The 26,183-nt window shown below is 36.0% G+C and overlaps 3 protein-coding genes across 6 annotated transcripts in view; 2 read left to right on the plus strand and 1 right to left on the minus strand.

Annotated features, from left to right (window-relative positions):
* LOC108732368 (mucin-3A-like) overlaps nt 1–4,594 on the plus strand; it is a 31,866-nt gene extending 27,272 nt beyond the window's left edge. The window contains exons 3-6 of one of the 2 annotated variants that reach the window (XM_018463133.2): nt 282–325; nt 388–478; nt 548–663; nt 719–4,593. In XM_018463133.2, the coding sequence (XP_018318635.1) occupies nt 282–325; nt 388–478; nt 548–663; nt 719–4,099 (3,632 nt within the window). In that variant the 3' untranslated portion in view covers nt 4,100–4,593. Of the gene's footprint in view, nt 1–281; nt 326–387; nt 664–718 lie in introns of both variants that reach the window. The other variant, XM_018463132.2, reaches the window with a different exon arrangement.
* A 5,872-nt stretch (nt 4,595–10,466) lies between these two features.
* On the minus strand, nt 10,467–26,183 carry LOC108732354 (cadherin-99C). The gene is made up of 22 exons (XM_018463114.2): nt 25,765–26,183; nt 19,942–20,017; nt 17,332–17,397; nt 16,961–17,262; nt 16,610–16,873; nt 16,399–16,548; nt 16,125–16,343; nt 15,876–16,070; nt 15,206–15,811; nt 15,009–15,149; nt 14,667–14,951; nt 14,435–14,608; nt 14,160–14,369; nt 13,966–14,097; nt 13,779–13,895; nt 13,283–13,532; nt 12,935–13,215; nt 11,763–12,250; nt 11,230–11,460; nt 10,930–11,171; nt 10,772–10,871; nt 10,467–10,642 (listed from the first exon to the last, which is right to left on the minus strand). The coding sequence occupies exons 2-22, from the start codon at nt 20,006–20,008 to the stop codon at nt 10,513–10,515; spliced, it is 4,650 nt and encodes a 1,549-aa protein (XP_018318616.1). The 5' UTR covers nt 20,009–20,017; nt 25,765–26,183; the 3' UTR covers nt 10,467–10,512.
* Nucleotides 12,372–19,901, plus strand: LOC108732356. Of its 3 annotated transcripts, none has more exons than XM_018463117.2 (6): nt 12,372–12,849; nt 17,864–18,449; nt 18,609–18,953; nt 19,018–19,086; nt 19,508–19,597; nt 19,658–19,901. In XM_018463117.2, exons 1-6 carry the CDS (start codon nt 12,800–12,802, stop codon nt 19,817–19,819), a joined length of 1,302 nt encoding a protein of 433 aa, XP_018318619.1. In that variant the 5' UTR covers nt 12,372–12,799; the 3' UTR covers nt 19,820–19,901. The 3 variants fall into 3 exon arrangements, with proteins under 3 accessions (XP_018318619.1, XP_018318620.1, XP_018318621.1); XM_018463118.2 differs by lacking the exon at nt 12,372–12,849 and adding an exon at nt 17,404–17,800; XM_018463119.2 differs by lacking the exon at nt 12,372–12,849 and having other exon boundaries at nt 17,404–18,449.

Genomic DNA, 26,183 nt, shown 5'->3' on the forward strand with positions numbered 1-26,183 from the left:
GAACTCGCCAGATAATATAAATAATAGTATGACATCAAGAGCTTTTGACACGAAATAATTATAAAAATTAGCCTTTAGTATATAAGACACTTAATTTTTTCGCTGTTCTAATTTATTTATTAATTATTAATTCAATTTCAAAGATTTCATGTTTGGCCAAAATAAATTAATGAAATTTCATGTTAAATTAACCAAAATGGTTCAGTGAGGATTTTTAATGGCAGCCTTATCATTTTTTAACTTTAAAGAGATCATATATATCTAATGTCTTATTTTTTTAGGTTTAACTGTATTCCTATTCCTTTTGCTGGCTCAGAAAGGATTAGTACGTATATTTTAAACCATTACCATCACGTATACAGATAAAAATAGTTTCTTAATTTACAGGAAGTACATGGCCGAAAATTACGTAGAGAGTCCTTCGAGGAATTAAGTACAGAAGCTGAAGAAGATGTTGCTGCCCCGGTGTACTATCAAGGTGACATTTACTACATGGGCAAGAATTTTGAACAATATTTTAGTCGTTTGTTTCTCTTTTTGTTAATAGGAGTTGATGGACAACCAGGGGTGGACTTTCCAACCCTTTCGTACATCCCCCGCACAACTTTCAGCTGCACGGAGATGGACAGTGGATACTACGCTGACACAGAAACCGGATGTCAAGTACTGAAACAAATTAATCATTAATTTCTGAACAAACGTCATGATTGTCCTACAGGTTTTCCACATCTGCAACAATGGAGCTAAGGTGTCCTTCCTTTGTCCGAATGGCACCATATTCCAACAGTCAGAACTCATTTGCGAATGGTGGTTCAAAGTGAATTGCTCCGTAGCGCCAACATTGTACCAGGACAGTGCAGAACAGTTCCAGTTGGATACACTAAGACGTAAAGAATCTAGGCGAGTTACAGGAACCTCCAGGCCTACAGTAGTCACCCAGACTCAAAGATCCTCAACCACTGCTCAATCTAGAGAAACTTTTGGGCATCAGCGAACCTCTTCGTCGAGAAGAAACAGCTTCAATACGAGTCCGAAACCACCTCCGACTAATCAGTTCCAAGAAAACCGAGGAAGTACAAGCCGCGGACCAACGGTTTACAAGAGCGATTCCCAACAAGGTTCTAGTGCTAGGAAGACTGGCAAAAACATAAACAAAGTTTCTTCTGATGGATCCAACATCGAGACCAAAGTTTCTGGTTTTCAACGTAATGGGTTCCAATCGACATCGCGCACCCCAGTGAGCGTTTCTTATGAAGAAACCCAAATCCCCGAAGAAAGTGGATCATTCGTAAGAAGCCGCTTCAACTCGATATCTTCCTCTTCGAAACCTACTACAGAAAATCCATATCCAAACCACAGAAAATCGTACTCGGACATTCAAGACCCCAAAGTCTACGGTAAAAGTTACAGCAAGCTTCCCGAGAAATCTTTTTACGGGACATCGTTAGGTCCAGAAACACTATCAACTGTTCCTGTTCTTCACCTCGACACCACAGTAACCCAATCGCCTTCAATCGTCCCGCGTGACCCCGTACAAAAAACTACTTCAGTTAAAGATGAAGATAAAACAACTGCAGAAGGAAGTGGCTTGAATGATCCAGACGCTACAACAATTAGTGAATACGACGTTCCGAGTGGATTTAATGTCGATTCGGTGGCTGTGGTGACTACAGATATTCAACGAAAAATCGCCAAAGAGGAAGACATACAAGTTAACACATCTGAAATATCTACAACCGAAAGCAAACTTATATTTTTGAAAACAACTACTCAATCGCCACGATCCTTCCAGGCCCATGCTGAAAGGGATGAAAAGAGCGACAAATCACAACAGGAAACCGAGACTCCCAGTTTAGACTTCAATGTCAACTCAATCTCCGTCATACCTTTCCACGCACACTCCAGAAGTACTACAGATAGGAATTATGACCCGTCTACAACTTTAAATCCTTCAACTGAAAAAAATTGTAGTACTTTCACGTCCGACAATTTAAGTACCACTCTTCCAGACTTATCCAGCCTAGTATCAAACACTTTATCTCCATCGGACTCCACAGATTCGACTCAAACGAAACTGGATTCGGGACCAAGCGGAAGCCCACGAATTGGTTTTGACTATTTCGGAACAACCGAATCTTCGCATCAACAAAGTACCCCCAATCCCAATAATTTTGCTCGGGAAGTAAACGGAGTCGTCTACACGACGGCATTCCCAAGAGGATTTACTCTATCTACTGCAACTAAAAGTGACTTCTCAACAATTGAAAACAGAATAAACAATCCCAGTAATAAATTACCCCCAGATGAAGAAAGCAACAGCATCCTTGACTTCACACTATCCACGGTTCCGACGCCTTATTCCACCACCAACAACCCACCACCTGAAGTTACAGACGAAAATATGAAAGATGTTATCAATTCTTTAATCAAAATTGCTGAAGAACGTTTAAACAAGGACGAAGAAGCAAGGTTTGCAACCAATAGGCCAGATTTAGTTGTTCCTCCGTCTGTAAGCCCAAGCACTTTACATTCTTTGGCTCTATACTTTGCCAATGCTGCCGACATTAACCATTCGCACCCGGAGGACGATTTTATGAATTTGAATCTCACAGCTACGGAGGAACGGACTGTGGTCGACATGCTTTTGACCGAAGCAACCAGAGTTGGATACGAAAGTCTCTTCAAAGACCAAACTCAAACACCTGCAGTCGAGGCAAGTACCAAGGAACCGGGAACTACTACTGTTGCTTCTTCCACTGTCGAGGACGAAGATGCAAATTATCCACCACAAAATACGTCGGTACGTGAACTCGCCAGGTTGTTCACTTCCGCTTTGTCTTCGTATCTAGACGACCCGGAGAACTTTAGGAAAACCCTACAGGGAGTACGTCCTACAGAGCCACCCGTCGAAGGGAGAACTGAAACGAATCCGGAAGACGAAGAAGTTTTGAACTTCTCTGACTCTGATCTTTCCGTTAAATCTCCACCTGGTAATTCCCAAAGTACCACGACAGAAAGTACCATCGGTTCGACAATTGGAATTCCAAAAATTACGACAGAACCTTCAACCTACAATTCCCATGTTGTGACGTCGGAGAAACCAGAACCAACGCTAGGTTTCGTCATAGCGTATGACTCCAATAGCGATTCTGACAATTCAATCGATCAAAACGGAGAAAACCTTCAAACAGCTGATAGCCAGTCGTTTGTTTCACAAAATGGTAATTCACTTGTTCCAGAAAAACAGCACGAGCAAAAATCAACACTTTTTGACAAAGGCGTCACTACGTACACAGAAAAACCTGAACCTGCGATTACATTTAGACCTAGACCAACAGCGAGTTTCATTCTGGCCTACGGCGTATCGAAATCTTCAACTTCAACCGAGTCTTTTCAAACTAATTTTGGTTCGTATACAACTGAAAGAGTTGAAACGACCAGTTTCGGCCAAGAAGGTTCAAGATCCACTTCGTTTTGGACGACAGCAGACGGTCTGCCCAACAACCACTGGACTGCGTCCTCGGATGTCACCAAACTTTTGCAGTCTGCTTTGGCTTTAGATCCTTTAACTGTTAACATTCTTACGACGTCCGGAATTTCGGGGACTACCGAGTCAGTTGCTGCTACTGATGAAGCTACAGAAAGAGAAACGTCGACAAAAACCGTTTTGGAAAATGCCGAGTCTCTCTACACCGAAGCCGATGGTGTCAACAATAGACTAAACAAGGTTTTAATGAATATAATGAAGAACACAACAAACGAAAGGGAAAGGGTCAGGCTCATACTGGACAAACTGAATTTAACCGAGGATGAATTTAGAAATAGGATGAAAGAGATTGAATCGAACCCGTTGGCAAAACGATTAGTACTTTTGTTGGTAGATCGATGCAATAATAAGGAAAATGATAACGGCGAAGGTTATTCTGCTAATGAGATCGGAAGTACTACGGAACAGATAACAGACACTAATCCACAGCGTGGAGATGATAATGTGTTTCGGAAGTTCGTCGATGAAAATCTAACAGACGAAAACGAAGACACTCGGGCCCTGCAATTATTGAACTCGTTATACGTGATAGCTTCGAAGTTTAATAAATAGAAAAAGAAGAAAGTCTTTAGAATAGCTAGTATAAATAAGTAAGCCATTGTTACAGGAATTCCCAAACAACGAAATAACAGTTTAATTTGCTGGTTTGTCACACATCGACTAGATACGTATACAATAATACAAATAAGATCTTTCTATTTGCCATTAAACGGGGACGAGTGCAATTATATTGGTCTCGAATTTTGGGAAATTCTAGGAAACATTCTGTTCGAATTTGTTTATCGATCAAAAATTACAGCACCTGCAACAGGGCTAGGCTAACAATAATAAGACCGTTTGCTTTTCTTTTTTTGAACTTGAGAACAAAACACGAACTTCATTTGTTATTTATTTTTACCGATTTAAATGTTTCTACATAAAGTAGTAATTTAAGATTAGTACGATCGTTTTATGTAAAAGAAAAACACAGAGAGTAAATGCGGCGCAGTGTGTTGCATGTATATATGTACATATATATAAATAAATGAATAAATACTTAATGTATAATTTAAAAAATAAAAATATTTCTAAATATCAGTGCGCAAGTTTTTTNTTTTCACGTCTTGGATGTAACAGAATACTGTTAGAAAAAGACGCTTGTCTAGATAGATCGTCATCGTCAGATAAAGGAGCACATATTATGCACTTGGTACATATTATAGGATAGACATACGATCAACCTACGTCTGTTATCTTTGGTCTGATTTAGTGACTGCAAAAATTAATGATGCTAAAGAAGTAAACAGTGGTCTCTGTAGTCACATTTTTTAACTTAAAATGCTTAATAATGAGAACCAGAAGCGTTATGACGTGTATAGTAGCCGTGGTAGAATCCAGGGTTCCCTACAACCTAGCCAAGGATTTCCATAATTAGGACCACGAGAGAGAGAGAGAGAGCATAGAAGATAAAGATACTCAAAAAGCTTGCCCTCTGTCTTTCTTTTTGATACAATAAGCCCAAGGCTCCGGAAGTAACGTACTGACGCCCTTGATATTGAAAACAAACGAAAACCGAAATAGGTTTGTCATTAATGTTATCAATATTCATCACAATGGTTTCTAGATTGACGGAATATAAACAGTTTTTTGGCAATCGTACTTTTATTTTTCATTTGTTTTCAGATCCTGTAGGGTTGCTTTTGTTTATCGAAGTAGAAACACCTGACTGTGCATATTAATAGGTGTAGAGTTGAATATATGATGAGTACGGGTCAAATCGCCCAGGCTTGTTAGCAAACTTTGCTATGCGTATGTATTATTCATTTAAATATGCCTTGATAGTGCTTCCTTTTGCAGAATGTTCAATATTAGTGTCGATTACACTGAGATAATGTTAAACAATATTATGCGGTGTATATGTAGTTGGCATATATGTATACAGGTAGGTAAACCTAAGCCATGTAACAAGCAATTAAACATCAGAGTACTGTTAATAACGCTAAATTCCCACTTAAATCCTAAAAAGAGTCACGTATTAAAAGTAGACCTATGCTAAAGCAAGTAAGGGAATTGAAATGCAAAAAAACACGAAGATATTTACAATATTTCTATTTTATATATTAATGAAAGAATTAGTGGTATTAATCTAGTCGTGGATAACTTATGTATTAGAAATACTTTAGCATAATATACGATTTTAAAGTCTTTCGTTAATCCATCGAAATGGTTTAAATTACAAATTAGTAGAAATCAAGTTCAAGCAACTTTATATTACTTGGTATACGAATTAAGAAGTTATTTATTAAAACACTTCCTGGATTGAACGCAAAGCAACGGTAATATGTTAGATGTGTGGAATTGGAATTTAATAACGTCATTTTGCATACAACAATTTATTTATCAAGTAAAATTGACTACCTATTTATACTTATTACAGAAAATGTAAGATGCATTAATAGATAACAAAAATAACACAGAATAGATTTTTCGGAAAAATCTTTATTTGAATAAGAATCAATACTTTAATTTTATACAACCAACTTCTACATCTACTTAAACCATTTTTGTTCCCAATCATCCCATACTACCATTGCCCCATAAACTTCGAGAATCACCCCAATAGAAACGATAAAACAATTTCATAAAAAACAAACCTGATGTTAATTTTTTTAATACTTTGTATTTTACTTAAAAAGGATCCTTTTAGACAAAGGTGCTTCCCAATTACCCTATTTTCCCTTTATACATATCGCGAAAGGACAGGTACAAGTAAGTGGTTGTGGGCCAGGGTTTTGTGTGCCTGTTTTTATAACCCATGTTCTGTAATAAGTCGGAAACAGCGATAGACACTGATTTTGAAAATATCGTTTTTAAAGAAGGAATTGATCTGACCGTTGCAACATTTTGCTTGCGTTGAACAAAAGACAAACGAGGTCACCAGCTTCACCTTTATTTAAGAATGCAGTTACATATTACATTAGGTTTAATACCCGTATACATATATTTTTAAAAGCCTTTCTCTTAAAATTTCCTCTTTAAGATTAATTACTTTGCATCTGTTACTTTTAAAAATTTTCACACAAAAGTAGGCGTATCTACCTGTTAAAAAAGTTGGCCTAATTTCGGCGACCAATTTTAACGAAAAACGCGGTTGATAAAATATCAAGGTTGATGAATGAAAACGGTCGATTATGTAAACCAATCTTTTAGAACATACATTAAATATTGTAGGTAATGGATATTATTAAGCGAAGCCTTCAAGAAACGTTACATCTTCAAGAGGAGCCGTTTCGATCGAGGTCAGCAATTTAAATGAAACAAAACAATACTCAAACTTACTTATTGCCTGAAACGATACGTCTGAAACTAATCCAGGGCATTTCACACCTTCGAACATCAATATTACGAATCCAGGACTCGAAAATCCACCCTGTTCATCCCCGACAGTTGCTTCCCATATTGCTGCACAATAACAACACTTCCAGTCAGTTCAGGCGCACTTGAATGGTATCCCTTCTTTTTTTCACAAATCGCAAAAACAAAAGATAATGAAACAAAAAAAAAAGAAACGGATTGCACGGACGCCAACTAGGATTCTATTAGTATGTGTAAGTATTGGAAAAGAAAAACGAATGTGCTGGGTGACGTTAGAGTATACCGCACCTGCTTCAACGTCGACCCACCTTTAGACGGGTCTCTAAAGTTAGCGGTGCTTACTACAACCGACGAATATTCTACCTATTCTTCGCCTTTCTAAAGACCAGCAAACAAGCAGCAAGCAGCAACTTTTCTTCGAATGCCCACGGCTAGAGGCAGCCTTCCTCGTGAAACGGGGGCCCCAACCAAGTAGACGAAGAATTTATGCAACTCATATTACAGATATACGCTCTGAGAACTGATGGTAGTATTTGCTGGGCTTTCCAAAGAAAAAAGAAAAACAACAAGAGAATCCTGGGTCCTATGGAAAATGATTTTGGAAAATCTCTAATATTGGGGAAAATATTCAACTTTATAAACCTGTGACTTTCATAGTTAATTTTCCGAACGCGGAAATTCATTTTCTTTGACCATATCTCTAATAATAATAGAAAACGTATTTTTTTCCAGAAACACGTTTCTGTTTTAATCTTTTAATCTTTTTCTGTAAAAGTCCATTTTTTCCCTTTCATTAGGCCTGACGGTGAATTGGTACCGTACAATTATTATTCGTACGTATATTATAATTTTCCGAAGCTTGCGGGTCGGTTATCGGATGTTTGGGTTCATTTAGCTGTCACGGGTCGTCAAAACGCCCCTGTTATTTCAGCGGAATAGGCCTCAAAGATCCGATACAAACAGGAGGAAGAACGAGATCCCCAATACGCTAATTTTCTCCTTCTTTTTTTTTTTTTGTTTGTTACAATTAGAACCAGTACGAGAAATTGGCCGAGGACAAAAGAAACCGCAGACCACAAAATTGACCTGGCACGAACGTTTCATGGAAATTGGTGTTATTAGGGCTTTTATCGTATTATATTAAAGTTTTCTAATTACGTAAACTGATACTTTTTTCGGTTAAGAATAATTACATATGTTATGTTATGTTTCGACGTCAAAAAAAAAACAAGGATTTGGAGAAAATTTTTACAAAACCCAACCATCCGTTACACTTTGTCTTCTATTGGGGTTGTTTTATTAGGTCGTGTGATTGTTTCTGGGATTGTTGGGATTGTTCAAAAGTGCAACAGGTTGATGTCAAGAATTTACTAGTTAGGTAAGTACAATGATCCTAATTAATCACCGAGTACTGTTGGTGACAGGTGGTGATCGGTCACATGGGGACAAAAAGCGGAATCGAAGTCTCGCTGGCGATGTCATTTGCGTGCCAGAAGATCAAAACGCAATGTCCGTGCAGCACGCAAATAGGCGTGCATCAGGGTAGGCTGTGCGGGCTCATCACGGCATCCCATGACGGCACTTCTGCTGGAAGTTGAACCACCACCACACTATACAGCTAGTATTTTGCGACGAAAATCCAAAAGAAGCATACCTCTAAAATGCTTCTATTAATAACAATGGTAATGTAAGAAAAGCGAAAAGAATTAAACGGACTTGGGGGTTGAAGCCGGGAACGCTATATAGTGTGGTGTTTAGTGACTCCAGATGATGTGTCGACTGTGATTTCTTGGCGTCAATTAATATTTGTTTAAGACTTAAAAAAAGTCTAAATACGGTCATCCCTTAGGTACAGCAAAGAACATGATACTACTACTTGAGACACCAGCTAAAATCATTGAAAGAAGTTCATGCATTTTAAAGATTCTTATCGTCCAACTTTGAAAACAGCGGTAAGTAAATGTAATAATTTTTCTATTCTAGATATGTTTTTTATTGTCTAACAGTATATTTTGTTCTATTTCTAAATGTTTTTTTATATATACGTGAAAATTGCGCTTACAATTTTTCATCTGTTTGAAAGCCCTGTGTAGGCACATCAACGTATAAATTTTCCGACAAGATAGTAAATCGATTTCAAAACAATTCAAAACCGATTGCGTGACATCGAATGTCACGGAATACTGTCAGCATCACAAGGAATATTGAACTAAACTGTTTTACCTTTTAAGTCTTAAAACTAGAAGCTAAATTATTGTATACTTAGCGATTACTACATTCAAAAGTTATTAGCTTTTCTTGAACTCTTTAACATATATTGTTATCACATATGTAATTGCAGATTTAACTAATTGTTGTTCATATTTTATTAGAATCAACAAAATGTATCTACAATAAATTTTGCAAAACTAGCTTAAATTTAAACGGTTGAATGTGAATAATATGCATATCCATGCCTGAGACGAACAAACATCACATTTTTTGCTAGTTCTAAGTAAACATATAACACTTCTTTACTCGCGTTTGCTATCCAATCGGAACGGTCTGTGGCCACAAAAGCCAGAGTAGATGATGTGTTTGTTAGAAACAATTGTCACTGAGATGAACTTGAAGAATAGAGAAAGGCAGTGGACAAATGTAAATTACACCCGAACGTTAAAACCAAATGCATTAATCGCATCAGTTAAACACCTAAACAAAAGCTGTAAAGAATTAAATTTTTGTACTATATTTGTACAGAAAATATCATTAAAACACTTAAACATTTTCCCAAAAAATTTGTCTAAAATTATTAATATTATGAAGGGATAAAGTCTGTAAGTTTAGATAAAGGAGATAATCTCCACATTCACAGGTAACAGTTACTTTTCCGATTTCAAAAATTCTTAATTCAATATTTAGAATGGAGCTTCAGGGTGTGGACATAGACCGAAAAAATAATGAAGCTATTCATGGAGCCCAATTTTCGTCCTACGAATTCATAAAAATAGGTCTACTAAAAAGTCTTCGTTAACTATATATATCTACACGTATATGTTGAGGTTAATTCACAAGTTGATAAAATATAACTTAAGTGTTTTCTTTTTTACTAACTGTTGTTAAAAAACATCTTTCAGTTAGCATAGGATTATTGCAAAAGCTTTTTGGAACAACCTTTAAGCGGTGCAATTGACATGCGCTCGAAAAGCTTATCACATCTTGTGAAAAACAAGGCAGAATACCATGTTATTCAAGTTACATTTAGTTTTAAGTAATACAGTGTACTATAAAGTGCAGTGAATATTTTAAACAGTGGTAAGGATTAATATTGTTTTATTGAATGTAATTTTGATAACTGTACAAACACAAAATGTAATTGAGTAAGTACAGTAATTACAGTAAGTTAATGAACACTTAGAAACCTAAAACGCGTTTCGACAGCCAAGGTATCATCATCATCATAAGGTCATCAGTCCTAAGACTGGTTGGACACGTACCTCCACTCTTTCCTATCCTGAGCTAAACTTCGCATTTCCCTAAAACTAGAACAACCCACATCCTTAACTATTTGCGAACAGTAATNTATAAATCTATCTAAAATAAATAAAAAACAACATTAATTTGTTGCATTTTTACAATTCCGTCGTTGTCTCTATCGACTGATCGTTGCATAAATAACCTAAGTGAGAATATTTTTTCTTTTCCCGAAACATTACGTTTTCGTTAGAGGGACTAGTACTCATTTCCTCATCGTCTAAACTTCTACAATAAAAAAAGAAAACAAAAACGACATTCAAATGTTTATCACAAATCAGTTTCTTTTGTTTTCATTCGCGTTCGCGTGTTATTATAGATAAATACGAGATATGACGGAAAACAAAAAGTCCTTACCCATCGTACATATGATTCCCGGATTTCCCCGGATCATGCTCGCCGACACTGGAAGCTCTCGCAGTTGACTCGCTCCCCATCGGACTGCGCTGGCTTGATGCTATAAAACAAACAGTTGAAACCACCGAAAATCACCAAGAAACAAACAAAATATTTACATTTATTGAGATTATTTTCTTTACTGATGTAAGTCACGTTGTCCAGGTTGAAGACGTGACTTTTTTTACTAAAATCTAAATGTAAATCGTTGTAATCGTCATTATCATCGATCGGGACGCACATTTGTAGAACCTGGGTTTCGTATTCTTTCAGGTTGGGTTCGACGTACACAGTGTCGTAACGTACGGGGCTGGAGGGTGCCGAGTATGCCCGCTGCAGTTGACTTTTATACGACTTGTACCTAAATTACAAAATTAATTTCCCATCTCGAACAAAAGAAACGCTTAAATAAGTCTCACCGTGACCAAGACACTGTTATGTAGATAATTCCAATTATTCCAAAGACGAAGATTATACATGCAATCACTATCAGGGCATATGGAAATACCTCTCCGTTTAACGACGCTATCGCCGTAGGTTTGGCTTTTTTCGGAATTTCTAACGGCGTGTGTATTTCCAAAGCCGTGTGCTTGATCTGACCGGACACGTCGAAAGTTATGTTGTCCATCGCTTGTTTATCGAAAATTGCTCTGAAATTAACAAAAAACACTCGAAAAGGAAAAACGAAGATCGAAACAAAACACAACGTCTCGATAAACAGTTGCAACAAAAACAACAACGTGTGACTAAGTATCATAAAGTACTTAATAATATTTTATGTCTCTCTGTGGCTTACATATTAACGTAAGTGAACGATTACGGTTAACAAATAATTAAAATTCAATCAGCGTAGTTGCATACAAAATACGGGGTCTGTATATAAAAACAAAGTTCATAATAAATTCATATGTTTTACGGTTTTAAATTCGCATTTTTTGTTTGAAAAACGTACCTTTTTACGATCGAATGATTTGCTTCTAGGATGCTATCAGTTTCGGGATCGATTAGATAAAACCAGACATCTGTGGCTGTAGGGTCGACTTCTAAGGTGCCGTTTTCGTTGATGAACTCTCTCTGAGTGACCTTTTCGATTCCAACAATAAGATCAGTTTGGTCCTGGATGACCCGTTGCAACGTTTCGAGTTTGGTGGCGACCGCGTCGGGTTTCGCGTCCCCGATCACGAGAACAATTCGATTTTCGTCGGTAATTAAATTCACGATCAATGGCGTTTTGACCATGTGATAATCCACCGTGCTGTTCGGATTATCCCTGGCTGAGGCGATCAGATAGAACGTTTGCTCTAATGGAAGATCGCCGTCGAAACCTTTCTTCGTTTTCACTACGCCCGAATTGTGATCGATCGAGAAAAAGGCGTCACTGTAATTTCCTGTCAAGTCGTATTTTATTTTACCGAACTTTCCATTGTCTTTGTCGTCGGCCTAAAAAAATTAGGTACCTCTTAATATAATAAGCTGCAATATTTTCTGAACGCACTACGTATACTACAAGAATTTACAGCTACACTGTAATAAAATATGAATTAATAAAAAATCACGTCACTTATAACACCAGCAACTGTTTTTGTTTGATGCTCATATTTAATTTATTCCTTAAGAACAAATTTTGATTGCCTCATATCCAATTTTCGGCACACTCCGGCACTCCAAAACACATTAAATTGCGTAAAATCTAATATCCACCAATACCCATGGAAACAATTTGTCAACTATCAACTTTAATACCTGCGTAACAAAACCGTTCCAAAGGTTCTAGTATTCGTTTAACAAACGAGGCGATAACAAAATACAATCGCACATACAAAATAAAACGATACAAAAACAGTATCTGCAACAACAAAAACAAGTGCGTGTTCCGAAGTCGTACTTGCAATTGAATTTTTTTGATGACAAAAGCTGCCTACGACTTTGTTTCTCAGAAAACAAACAATAGTCGCGAAACATTCAGTTGTTGGGACACACCAATCGTGAATGCATTTCTCAGTTGAATATAAGTATGTTAGAGACTGCATACTTGTAACGTAAGTAGGCGCGTAAAACATAAAAAGTCAATGATTCTTGCTTAATAGATTGCTATAAATATACATGTATAAATAACAATCTTACCTTTATTTGGACAACTGTGGAAGCAACAGGGGTGGTTTTGGTAATGGCTGCATAATACTTATCAGTTGCTGATCCTGAGGGATATATAAAGTAAGGAATGTTATCGTTCACGTCGGCAACGTTGATGGTGATTTTGGTGATTTTGAAGTCGTGGTTGAGGAAACCCTGGATGGACATGAGTTCGACGACCAGATGGTACGTTTCCTCCGTTTCGAAATCCAAGGACCCGTTCAAATATAACGCGCAATTCCTGTCATCCGTGACGTTCACTTTAAACAGTCCTTGAAACAAATGGGAAACAATTGATCAATTTTGATAGATAGAGACTCAAGTATATGAAACACTCACCATTTTGATTTCCATCGGTGATAACGCATTTCAATGGTATGTTAGTACCATGAGCTTTACTGTTTACGATGGTTAGCGTTTTTATCAGTAAGCCTGTTGTTGAATTTTCTTGCACTTGGGCACTGTACGACGTATCGGTGAATCTTAGGCCTACTTCAGGTGCCACAGTGGCCACGTGCTGTATATAGACGTCCACTGTGATGACCGAAGAGAGCTGGGGTTCCCCCAAATCGTATGCCCTTACGTCCACCTTAAAAAAAGATTAATTTTATTGTAGCTACGTCTTAGATTTTCAGGACCTCCAAGGTGTCAAACTTTGGAGAATCCCAATCTCTAACAACTGGTGTCGTAATGAGTAATGAAAATTCAATAGTGAGCACGAAATCCTTTAAATTGACCATTTCTTTCAACGACCGCTGCAATGAAGTACTACAAGGATCTTCATGTAAGTGGATAGGATTCTGGAAAGCGATTAAGTCACAATTTTGACATTTACCTGATATTCTGTGTCAACTTCCTTTCTGAGATCGTTGATAACTTTCAAAATTCCCGTGTCTGGATCGATCTGGAAATATTTGGTTGATTTTCCTCTCCCGATTACCTCGTACCGCACCTGGAATGGATAATTCGGTTTAACCCTGAAAAAGAAATGAATTTTGTTTCTTTTGATACCATTAATTTACCTTGTTGTTCGGGGAAGTCCCATCGGAATCCGCGGCTACCAAATGCGTTACCGAAGTGCCAATTGATACGTCATCGTCCAAAGTTATCGGATGAGGAAGTGTAGTAAACACTGGAGGAATGTCGTTACGGTCCTGGATGAAACAAGCACAAGATAAAGAAAACTACAACACATAATAAGGGATTATCTTCTTACCTCCACCTTGACAATGACTTTAGTTGTACTTCCTTCTGTGTTCAGCATATTCTCCAAAGTCCCAATGATCAGAACGTGTTGGCTTTCCTTTTCGTAATCGAGGCCTCGGGTTGTGAATATTGCCCCTGTGTTTTCGTTGATCCTAAACAGATCTGTGGACCCTTGATGGATTACGTATGTAACTTTCTTCACTGTATCCGGGTCTCTAGCCTGGAACAGATTCGGAAACAGAAAAATAATAATGTGCATGTATAGGAGAAATAACAAAAGTATACCATGACATCGGTTACGAAATAGTCTGGCGTATTTTCTGGAACTGTAGCTTCATAAACAGGATTATCGAAGATTGGCAGTTCATCTTCAACGTCTATGACATTGATTACGACGGTTGCTGTGGCAATTCGAGGATCTGGTGCCCCATCTTTTGCGGTCACTACGAATTGGTAGTTCTGAAATTTGATAAAATATTAACGGATTTCGGATTATTTATCGGAATGCGTCGTTTACCTGGCGTTTCTCATAATCCAAAGCCCTGTTGGTGGTGATTTCTCCAGTTTCGGAATCGATGTCGAAGGGCAGATTGGCAGGGATTGAATAAGTGACCAAGGCGTTGATGCCCTCGTCTGCATCTGTTGCAAGAACGAAACCCACGGATGTCTTGTTGAGTCCCTCCTTTACAGAGAACGTGTAAGGATCTCCTACGAATTCTGGATTTTTATCATTCACATCTGTGACTTTGATGTTCACTGTAGCTGTGCTGAAAAGTTTACCATCATCTTCGGCTTTGATTATCTAAAACGATGAATTTAGTGAAACGATTTCAAAATAAGTATTCGTTGAAGAAATTACTAGACGGTATCGGGTGAGATCTTCCCTGTCCAGTTTTCGGATTACTGTGATTATCCCACTCCTGCTTCCAATTGCGAATTGCCTTAAGTCATTGCCCGATATAATGGAATATGATACAGGATCGTTCTCTGCATCAATCGCCTAAAAATAATTGATTTTTTGGAACAGTTGATTATTTCAATTCACCGATCACTTACCACGACTGTAGCTACTGTAGAATTAATTGTAGCTCCCTCGCTAATCTCAATGTCGTAAACTGATTGCTCGAAAACAGGACTCTGAGTATTTGGTCCCGGTGTTACAGTGACTTCCACTATCGTTTGACTGTAAAGACCTCCGGAATCCATTGCTTGTATTGTCAAACTGTATTGTTCACCAGCGTTCAATTTTTCGTTTGTTTCCAGAACCCCCGTTGTAGGGTTTATGATGAATTTTCCATTACCATTGTTAGAAATGTGGTATATCGAGTATCTGATTTCCGCATTTTTGCCCTCGTCCTTGTCGGTTGCCTTGATGGTCATGACCGTTCTTCTGCCATCTCCTGCTGGTACCGTTACGGGGGGGTATGAAGGAAGAATAGGGGGATTGTCGTTGACATCGTTCAATGCAACTGTGACAGACGTTGGGGCGCTTGCAGCAACCCCAAGCTTTTCCTTGACTACCACTTGGAACCTAAATTTTCCTGGACTTGGAGGATCTCTGTCCAAATTGTTGTCATTAACAATGAGGTATCCCTTTTTGTCTATAATGAAGTATGGAGTCGTCAATTCGAAGATATATTCTGGCTTTGGTTCGTTTGGACCCTAAAAAGATTTAGAAGAAGACTGAAGTCGTTTTATTCTTCTATTGGTAAGAATAGGTACGTACCAAATCTTTGTCAACTACAGTGAACTCAATTGGATTCTTTTGGGCATCCAGTACAATCGTTCCTACGGGAGAATTTTCATCGACGAAGCCTTCGGAAGAAGAGACGAAGATTTCTGGAGGATTAGCATCAACTGGGGTCACATCGATGAATAATTTGGCAGTGGTAGATCTTTTGGCTTCCGATTTTTCTTGGGCCTGTAACATAACGAGTACTGAGAGGTAAGCGACAATGAGATTTTGCTGATGTACCTTGATGATTATCTCAAAATTTTTGGCAGTGTTGCTATCGACAGATTTCATCTGATGTACCGTTCCTACATCCGGATCTATTCGAAAATAGTCGGCATACGTATCCGGGGTACCGCTTACAAAACTGTAAGTTACTGGGTAGTTCAAGGTGTCCATGTCAACGGCTTGGATCTTCTCCGGGGCGATGTCCAGAACGCCATGGAGGACGCCACTTGAAACCTTTGATAAAAATAGGTGTTAGAGAAGCTCAGAAGAATTAGAAGAAACGACTTACAGTGGCGTGATATTCCGGGTTGATGCAAGCCCCATCCAGGACCATGCATCCCTTATAAATAAACGACGGATTCTGATCGTCGTCGTCATTGATATTTACTATCAGTGTGGTAGTGGAAGTCAGTCTTTCGTCCGGATTTTTTGGCTTATCCTGTTTGAACACGAACCATAATGGGATTTATAAAGAAATTGTGTCGTAACAGATGGCTTACCGTGGCAACAATCGTAACATAGTAACGCTGCGTTTTTTCAAAGTCTAACGTCCGGTTAACCGTTACTTTTCCTTGATGTGGCAAGTTAATGGCAAAAACCCCATAACCATCAGCAGTGGCTACTCTGTTCTGGCCGATGTTCTGTTCGTAAACTAGGCCAGAAGCGGTGCCCGGGACTATCGAGTACTCCACCAAGGCATTCGCTCCCGTGTCCTTGTCTTTCGCCAGAACATTTTGAAAGATCGTTGTGCCTATTGGTGTCAACTGAAAATGGTGCCGAAATTGTAAAACGAACCGCAATTTCTATCGCTGCTACAATTACGTAAAGCAATTTTGATTATGTTCTCTCACCTCTGAAATGCTAGTTTCATACGGGGTGTTTACAAATTCTGGAGCATTATCGTTAATATCGAAAACGCGTACAATAACAGGTATCGTTCTCTTTTTGTGCGTCGCTTTGATAGTGCATGTCAATTGGAAGACAATGTGTGATAAAGAATCCCTGTCTCGATCGAGAGGAGCGAGCAGTTTTAATTTTTTTCCGTCGAGGTAAAACAGGGGATTTCCTTTTGGAAAAACCAGATCAAGGAACATGTCAACATTAGGTTCGCCCGATACCGGTAATTCCACGGGATTCGTTTCCTGGTCAATCGCTACAATTTTACCAAGAATTATCATTAATGTCAATCTATTATTTATTATTCATTAAAAAAAAAACCTACATAAACCCCTGCTCTCTTCAATGTCCACAATGATATTCGTAGCCTTATTTTCTACCTCGCATGGTCCTAAAATACAAAAAAAAAATATTGACAACAACAATGCACCACTCTCAATAAATTATTTATTGATAAATTGAATATGACCTACTCTTTACTCGATGGTGAGTGAATTATTTATTAATGAGCATAAAATCGGAAACATTTGTAAAAAATGTAATTTCCATAGCAAACAGAACAAGCTAAAGCGTGATAATTAGTTGACAATGTCGTTTATTTAACGGTTTTATTTATTTAGCTGTCGTTTAATCAAATTGAATTGCAATAGTGCAATCTACAAAATTAAAATGCATTGATTATTTTACCTCTATTTATTATACATCTGGTATAAAACGAGGTGATAATTTTATTTCGTATTACTTGCTAAAACAATTTGCAACATGACTGACGCTAAACAAACTTTAACAGAAAAGTAAGTAGATTCTAGATACTAAGAAAGAGAAATTAAATGTTACTCTTTTTTGTGGTTTTACAGAAAAGAAAAGCCCCGACCTGCTAATATTTACAAGACGTTGTCCTCTCTACAATGGTGTTTAAAGCTATCGGCAGCAAGTCACTATTATCAAAACTCAACGGGAGAATTTAAAAGATCTTTTTTATTATTGTTGTATGCAACGGTTTATCTTTCTGGGTTCTTATTTTTTGGGCAAGACGTATTTTATCTGAAAAATTACTATGCCAGAAGAAATTCCTTTAGATTCGCGTACTATTTAGAGAAGGGGCCCTTTTTCACTAAACCCATATCGATTATCTGCAGCCAGATTTTCACAGGCAAAAAAATCGAAAGCTTACAACTCCTGGACCAAGCTGATGAAGTTTTCTTAACAACTGACCAAACAGCAAAAGTATTGAAAGCCAACAGAAAAATAAAATCACTCTGCGAGAAACTTATTATTACAACAGTTGTATCTTTGCTAGGATTGGGAATTGTGTCGTATCTTATTGAGAAAGAAAGACATATTTGTTATTTCATTGCAAGATATATTTTTACGGTGATGCTCGAAACAGTTCAATCGGTCGAATTTGCAGTAATGTGTTACTGTATTCGATCCAGATTTAAGGTAAAGAAAATCATTCGTTCTATTGATGAGCAAAATTAGTCTTGGTCTTGCAGTCTTTATACTAGCGAGATCAAGACTAAGACTAAAACCAAGATCACATACGAAAGACGAGTGGATTTATGAGTTGAAATTAAAATATTTACTGTGATATATTTTCAGATCATTAATCAGATAGTTAAAGATAAAATTGAAGAATCTGAACGCGTCGAAAAGTATCCCATTAACAGACATCTTTTCATTCGATCTTTGAAGCTGTTGCTGGACCAACACGAAAGGCTAAGACATGTAGCCGAAGTAACAAACGCTGCATTCTCTGTTCAACTGTTATGCGTTTCGTTAAATGCGCTTTCAATTTTTATTTCGAACGGCATCAAGGTTATCATCATAATCTTTGAGGGAAGTTCTGAAGAAGTTATTGTAGCGTTGAATTGGATATGTGCAATCATTTTTGTGGTTGAATTTTTGGCAATTATTTGTCATCATGTTAACGAATTGTGCAGTGAAGTAAGTGACACTATGCCGTATTTTCATCATATTTGGTGACTTGGTTAATATTTTAATTTCTTAGGCTAATTACACCATTCGTCTACTTCACGGAATTCAGTTACGAATTGATGATACAGAATCCATTAAAATGGTAACTACTAATTTAATTTCTGACATTTGTAATGTTTAATAATAGTTAATATGAAATATTAATGTGAAAATTCATTTCCAATTCTCTATCCATTACAAACTAGCAAAAGATAATGAATGAAAATTTTTGTTGCCACCGCCGGGAATCGAACCCCAGACCTTTGGACTCAGCTTAGCGATCAGAGCGGTGCGTAATGCCAAAGGTCCATGGTTCGATTCCCGGCAGTGGTATAATAACAGCAACAAAAATTTTTCCTTATTAACTTGAGGTAGTTTGTAGTGGATACATAATTGGAAATGAATTTTCACGTTAATATATAATTTCTGACTTTATTTCTCTTAATTTCATTCTACAAAATTGCTTTGGCACTGGTATTTTATAATAAAATAAGTACAATACTTAAGAACTAAATATTTTTCAGATGATTTTGTCCACAATGCATTTGGATAACAACAAATTAAAATTGATGGCATGTAAACTGTTCAAAGTTGACTTTTCGTTACTACTTTACGTAAGCAATTTATTGAAAATATTATTGACAGTTACTGAAAAATTTGCGTTCAATTTTTAGATTTGTGGAGGTGCAATGTCTTACTTGGTGATAACGTATCAGTTCGTACAGTTCAAAGAATTACAAAAGGAAAGATTACATGCGCTGTCCCGCGCAAACGATAATATTACAGTTACCCCGTCCGAATCGCTATTCAATTATTATTCTACAGCACAAATATAAAGGGTGTTTTTGTTTCTTCTAATTTATATAAGCACAAGAAAGAATAAAAATTTAGAAAATTATGCTAAGATTAAAAAATTGTGTGTTACACATTTACAATTAAATAATAATGAATGTCTCACCTGCATGTACCGAATACAATTGTCCATATAGAAGAAGAAAACACGTTATAATTAACTTGGTCGCCATTGAGATGATCTGCAAAAACAGAAGAAAGCTTGTATTTCAATAAACTTTGCACATATTAATATTTTTTGTCTTAGTTGTTATAAATTCCATAAATAAATAATGGATGTTTAACAAAGAAAATTAGAGACTTTAATTTAATTATTGTATTTTCGTATTTAGGGTATCAACGGGAGCGAAACTACGGTTAAAAGCTTGTAAATAAGTAAATAAACAAATACCTAGATTAAAAAGTAATTTAAAACATTTTGCATATTCCAAAATTCAAATTATGTACATTTCCTAAAAATTACACAAAACTTTCTTGTGTGTCTTATTAATCCGTCCAAATTATGTTTCTAATTAGGTAATTACTGTAAAATTTCGATTAATTGCGAACAGACGAAGGAAGATACAATCTACAAAGAAATAGATTTCTTACTTCAGTATTGAATTAGTTGATTCCACAGACCGCAAAGTACAATATTACATTAGTTATGCTTAAAAAATACAGTTAGACACTGTAATAATAAGATGGTAGAAGTTAATCTATTTTGTTTTTTAATTTGGAAATTAATTCTTTCAATTTTCACGATCCTAAGAAAGATTTCACGCCTACTATGAGCCAATAATAAGACAAGTGATGGTAGCTTGTTGTATAGACATTTCTCAGTTGTTCAACTGTTACCTACAATAACAGCGAACTTCAACTATTTATTTATTATAGGAGCTGCCATATCTATGATTATTGTTTGTTGTTGGAAAATATGAACAAATTGTTAAAATTACGTGATCGTGTCGCGATTTTAATAATTATTAGATTAAGGAACGTTTTCTAACAACCGCAAAATGTTGCCTAGCACGCGCTTTTTCTATTTGAAAAGTTTTCAAATTTTGCAACCAACCGACAGCGCCGACCAGTTCTACAAACTTCTTCGCAAACTGCGAACTCAGAATTGTTTTAACAATAGTGAAATGTGAAGGCCATCTTCGCATATTTCTGACCTAATCGGCGGGTTTATAAAAACAACATCATCAACTTTACAAACACAATTGCTACTGTATACATTTACAATAAATATTAATAAATAATAGAAGTATCATCAAAAACAAAATATTTAGGCAATCTGTAAAATAATAAGTGCTTAATTAATTAAATATATTAATAAACAATTTTAAGTCAAGTTATTGATTCATATTTTACTTTACTTAATAATTCAAAAAGAGTTTAAGAAGGTTTTCCTTCCTATTTTTCTTCAACTGGGGAAGAAATTCAATAATTTTCTTACACAATGCTCTGGTTATATTACAAGATGAAAGTAGCATTAAGATTTCTGTTGGCTTAAGACTTAATTATAAATTAATTGTTCTGTATCAGTAAGATAATATTACCAGCATTTATTTCCGTACCCAACAACTTCCTGAATAAGTCTTTTTAACGACTCTTACAATAAAATAATTAATATTCCTTATCTTATACAAGAAAGTGTAATTTAATAATAATCAGAGAAAGTTGTGATTATGTGTTTATATATGAAACATTGTTGCACATATAAATAGCCATATTGGAATCACTTTGTGGTAAATTATTTATTATTAAAAAACGCGAAAATTATTGTGGTAAATGTAGCGCGTTCTTATTTTCAAAAGTTCTAATTGGGCGGTAAAAGTGATGAATGGTTTTTTAATTACCTTTAGAACTCAATTGTTAATTAAAATTTTCCACCGCCGCTAACTCAATAAAAGAAAAGTAAAAGTTTCGTTCTATCTAATCGTAGTTAAGTGTAAGAATGAATTTGGTTTAAAACAATCGACCTTCGTTGTTACGATTCATTGTTTCAATTAAAAAATAATTAAGTTATCGGGTTGTTCGCAAACAAAAATTCCCTAATTAGTTAAATGCATAATATAAACACAACATTCCATATTCGTATAGTTAGTTCACATTCTACACAAGAATTCGGCAACTTTCTAAAAAATTATTCTACTAGATACACGTGGCTGGCTCATCAATACAAAGGTGTTAATTTCCTCCTGATAAGTGTGCATAGTCGACTTTATACAACTATTACTGCTAGCGTTACATAATTCGATTAGAATTAATTTGGAGTGACGAAATCACGCTGACTTTAGTGGTTTTTCATTCATTTAGTTTCTTTTTTGTTGCATGACCGATCGATACAATTTTTTCTAATACGAACTTGCGGTCTACGTTCAACAAGTGCTAAGAAGAAAAAACTTCTTAAACTAGATACCTAATAGATATCTATAGTATAAACAACTGCTACAAACAAATGAGAGCAGTCGAAGCGATCGTAGGTTTTTAATAAAAAGCAAACGATATCTTTTGTCTTAAACAGTTGCCAGCTGTTAAACTTAACGTTGTAAAAGTTAGAACGTTTATGATGTAGTGTTATAGAGATATTAGAAAGGGTAGAAAAATGAAGGTGTGATGGAAGTCCTGTTTATCTATTTAAAGATATTGCTCGTATTCCAGCTTCTCCCACTGGCGACAGATACTTTTTCTTTTAGTCAGTAGAACAACTTTGTTCTCGATTCATTTGTCGGAATCAGTAGGTGGTAAATGAATAATAAACAGATTGAACGTGATCCACATAAACAGTGCATGGAGACAACGAAAGTATAAAATGCTAAGTTTAAATCAGACCATTAGAACCATTAAAACATTTGCCTAGATTGTAAGTGATTTGTTACTTGCTTTGTTAGAACAGAAACAAAAAAAACTGAGCTGGTCTAGGGGATATTTACAGTTTAATGTGGAATTTCAATCAGTTTCCACATGGTTAGCTAAGTGTTAATTATCTATCTATAAGATTAACTGATCTGTATCACAATCCGAACTTCCTTTATGAGCTAAAAAGGATATAAGTAAACGTCCTGCTTATACTTTAAAGGCTATTGTAACTTTTATGAGATAGCTTGAAAGCAAATTTCCAAAAGAAAATCAAACCGATAAAGCAACAAATAATATCATCATCGTTATTTTTTAGGCAATCCAACGTTTTATATTTAAGGCAAATACCTACTACAGCGAAAACAATTTATCAATGCTTTGTATTGTTTCGTTTCAATTTTTAATTTGTAAAAATCTAACTTAATTGCACAACAATCTGCTTTCATAACGTAGTAAAGAGCTTTTTTTTGTGTATCAGCCGTTGGTATTACAACAATATTAATAACTGCCTAATCAAAGAGAAATCCAAATCGATCTGGATAAATTCTTTTTCCCAGCGACGTAGGCAGTTATAAATAAGTAAACAAATTCACAAATTAGTGAAATCGTTCTGGCACACCTTCTAACAAGAATTCTTTCGTCGAGAGGCAATCTGCTTCGTACATGGACGAAATTAAAAAAGTGACAGTTTTTGTATCTCGACGACCTTAAACATTCGATTTTGTTTATTCAATGTTTTCGTAACAATGAATGATAAGTGCTCCAACTTGTTGAATAGTCTTGGTATTAGATGAGACAACTTATTCAACTGGTTCTCTGACCTGTTTGCAGCGGGTCATCTTACGCTGTAGAACGCGTAGTTTTCACGTCTTGGATGTAACAGAATACTGTTAGAAAAAGACGCTTGTCTAGATAGATCGTCATCGTCAGATAAAGGAGCACATATTATGCACTTGGTACATATTATAGGATAGACATACGATCAACCTACGTCTGTTATCTTTGGTCTGATTTAGTGACTGCAAAAATTAATGATGCTAAAGAAGTAAACAGTGGTCTCTGTAGTCACATTTTTTAACTTAAAATGCTTAATAATGAGAACCAGAAGCGTTATGACGTGTATAGTAGCCGTGGTAGAATCCAGGGTTCCCTACAACCTAGCCAAGGATTTCCATAATTAGGACCACGAGAGAGAGAGAGAGAGCATAGAAGATAAAGATACTCAAAAAGCTTGCCCTCTGTCTTTCTTTTTGATACAATAAGCCCAAGGCTCCGGAAGTAACGTACTGACGCCCTTGATATTGAAAACAAACGAAAACCGAAATAGGTTTGTCATTAATGTTATCAATATTCATCACAATGGTTTCTAGATTGACGGAATATAAACAGTTTTTTGGCAATCGTACTTTTATTTTTCATTTGTTTTCAGATCCTGTAGGGTTGCTTTTGTTTATCGAAGTAGAAACACCTGACTGTGCATATTAATAGGTGTAGAGTTGAATATATGATGAGTACGGGTCAAATCGCCCAGGCTTGTTAGCAAACTTTGCTATGCGTATGTATTATTCATTTAAATATGCCTTGATAGTGCTTCCTTTTGCAGAATGTTCAATATTAGTGTCGATTACACTGAGATAATGTTAAACAATATTATGCGGTGTATATGTAGTTGGCATATATGTATACAGGTAGGTAAACCTAAGCCATGTAACAAGCAATTAAACATCAGAGTACTGTTAATAACGCTAAATTCCCACTTAAATCCTAAAAAGAGTCACGTATTAAAAGTAGACCTATGCTAAAGCAAGTAAGGGAATTGAAATGCAAAAAAACACGAAGATATTTACAATATTTCTATTTTATATATTAATGAAAGAATTAGTGGTATTAATCTAGTCGTGGATAACTTATGTATTAGAAATACTTTAGCATAATATACGATTTTAAAGTCTTTCGTTAATCCATCGAAATGGTTTAAATTACAAATTAGTAGAAATCAAGTTCAAGCAACTTTATATTACTTGGTATACGAATTAAGAAGTTATTTATTAAAACACTTCCTGGATTGAACGCAAAGCAACGGTAATATGTTAGATGTGTGGAATTGGAATTTAATAACGTCATTTTGCATACAACAATTTATTTATCAAGTAAAATTGACTACCTATTTATACTTATTACAGAAAATGTAAGATGCATTAATAGATAACAAAAATAACACAGAATAGATTTTTCGGAAAAATCTTTATTTGAATAAGAATCAATACTTTAATTTTATACAACCAACTTCTACATCTACTTAAACCATTTTTGTTCCCAATCATCCCATACTACCATTGCCCCATAAACTTCGAGAATCACCCCAATAGAAACGATAAAACAATTTCATAAAAAACAAACCTGATGTTAATTTTTTTAATACTTTGTATTTTACTTAAAAAGGATCCTTTTAGACAAAGGTGCTTCCCAATTACCCTATTTTCCCTTTATACATATCGCGAAAGGACAGGTACAAGTAAGTGGTTGTGGGCCAGGGTTTTGTGTGCCTGTTTTTATAACCCATGTTCTGTAATAAGTCGGAAACAGCGATAGACACTGATTTTGAAAATATCGTTTTTAAAGAAGGAATTGATCTGACCGTTGCAACATTTTGCTTGCGTTGAACAAAAGACAAACGAGGTCACCAGCTTCACCTTTATTTAAGAATGCAGTTACATATTACATTAGGTTTAATACCCGTATACATATATTTTTAAAAGCCTTTCTCTTAAAATTTCCTCTTTAAGATTAATTACTTTGCATCTGTTACTTTTAAAAATTTTCACACAAAAGTAGGCGTATCTACCTGTTAAAAAAGTTGGCCTAATTTCGGCGACCAATTTTAACGAAAAACGCGGTTGATAAAATATCAAGGTTGATGAATGAAAACGGTCGATTATGTAAACCAATCTTTTAGAACATACATTAAATATTGTAGGTAATGGATATTATTAAGCGAAGCCTTCAAGAAACGTTACATCTTCAAGAGGAGCCGTTTCGATCGAGGTCAGCAATTTAAATGAAACAAAACAATACTCAAACTTACTTATTGCCTGAAACGATACGTCTGAAACTAATCCAGGGCATTTCACACCTTCGAACATCAATATTACGAATCCAGGACTCGAAAATCCACCCTGTTCATCCCCGACAGTTGCTTCCCATATTGCTGCACAATAACAACACTTCCAGTCAGTTCAGGCGCACTTGAATGGTATCCCTTCTTTTTTTCACAAATCGCAAAAACAAAAGATAATGAAACAAAAAAAAAAGAAACGGATTGCACGGACGCCAACTAGGATTCTATTAGTATGTGTAAGTATTGGAAAAGAAAAACGAATGTGCTGGGTGACGTTAGAGTATACCGCACCTGCTTCAACGTCGACCCACCTTTAGACGGGTCTCTAAAGTTAGCGGTGCTTACTACAACCGACGAATATTCTACCTATTCTTCGCCTTTCTAAA

The sequence above is a fragment of the Agrilus planipennis genome, unplaced genomic scaffold, assembly GCF_000699045.2.
Source record: "Agrilus planipennis isolate EAB-ADULT unplaced genomic scaffold, Apla_2.0 scaffold30, whole genome shotgun sequence".
NCBI classification, from domain to species: Eukaryota; Metazoa; Arthropoda; class Insecta; order Coleoptera; family Buprestidae; genus Agrilus; species Agrilus planipennis.

Excerpts from the sequence above, each read along its gene's own strand:
- LOC108732356 (XM_018463117.2), top strand. The coding sequence starts at position 12,800 with ATGCATTTCTCAGTTGAATATAAGTATGTTAGAGACTGCATACTTGTA. Across the intron at positions 18,450-18,608 it reads GTATTCGATCCAGATTTAAG|ATCATTAATCAGATAGTTAA; the intron begins GTAAAGAAAATC and ends ATATATTTTCAG. Across the intron at positions 19,087-19,507 it reads ATACAGAATCCATTAAAATG|ATGATTTTGTCCACAATGCA; the intron begins GTAACTACTAAT and ends AATATTTTTCAG.
- LOC108732354 (XM_018463114.2), bottom strand. The coding sequence starts at position 20,008 with ATGGCGACCAAGTTAATTATAACGTGTTTTCTTCTTCTATATGGACAA. Across the intron at positions 17,263-17,331 it reads TGAAGAGAGCAGGGGTTTAT|CGATTGACCAGGAAACGAAT; the intron begins GTAGGTTTTTTT and ends GTAAAATTGTAG. Across the intron at positions 15,150-15,205 it reads CTACAGTAGCTACAGTCGTG|GCGATTGATGCAGAGAACGA; the intron begins GTAAGTGATCGG and ends AATTATTTTTAG.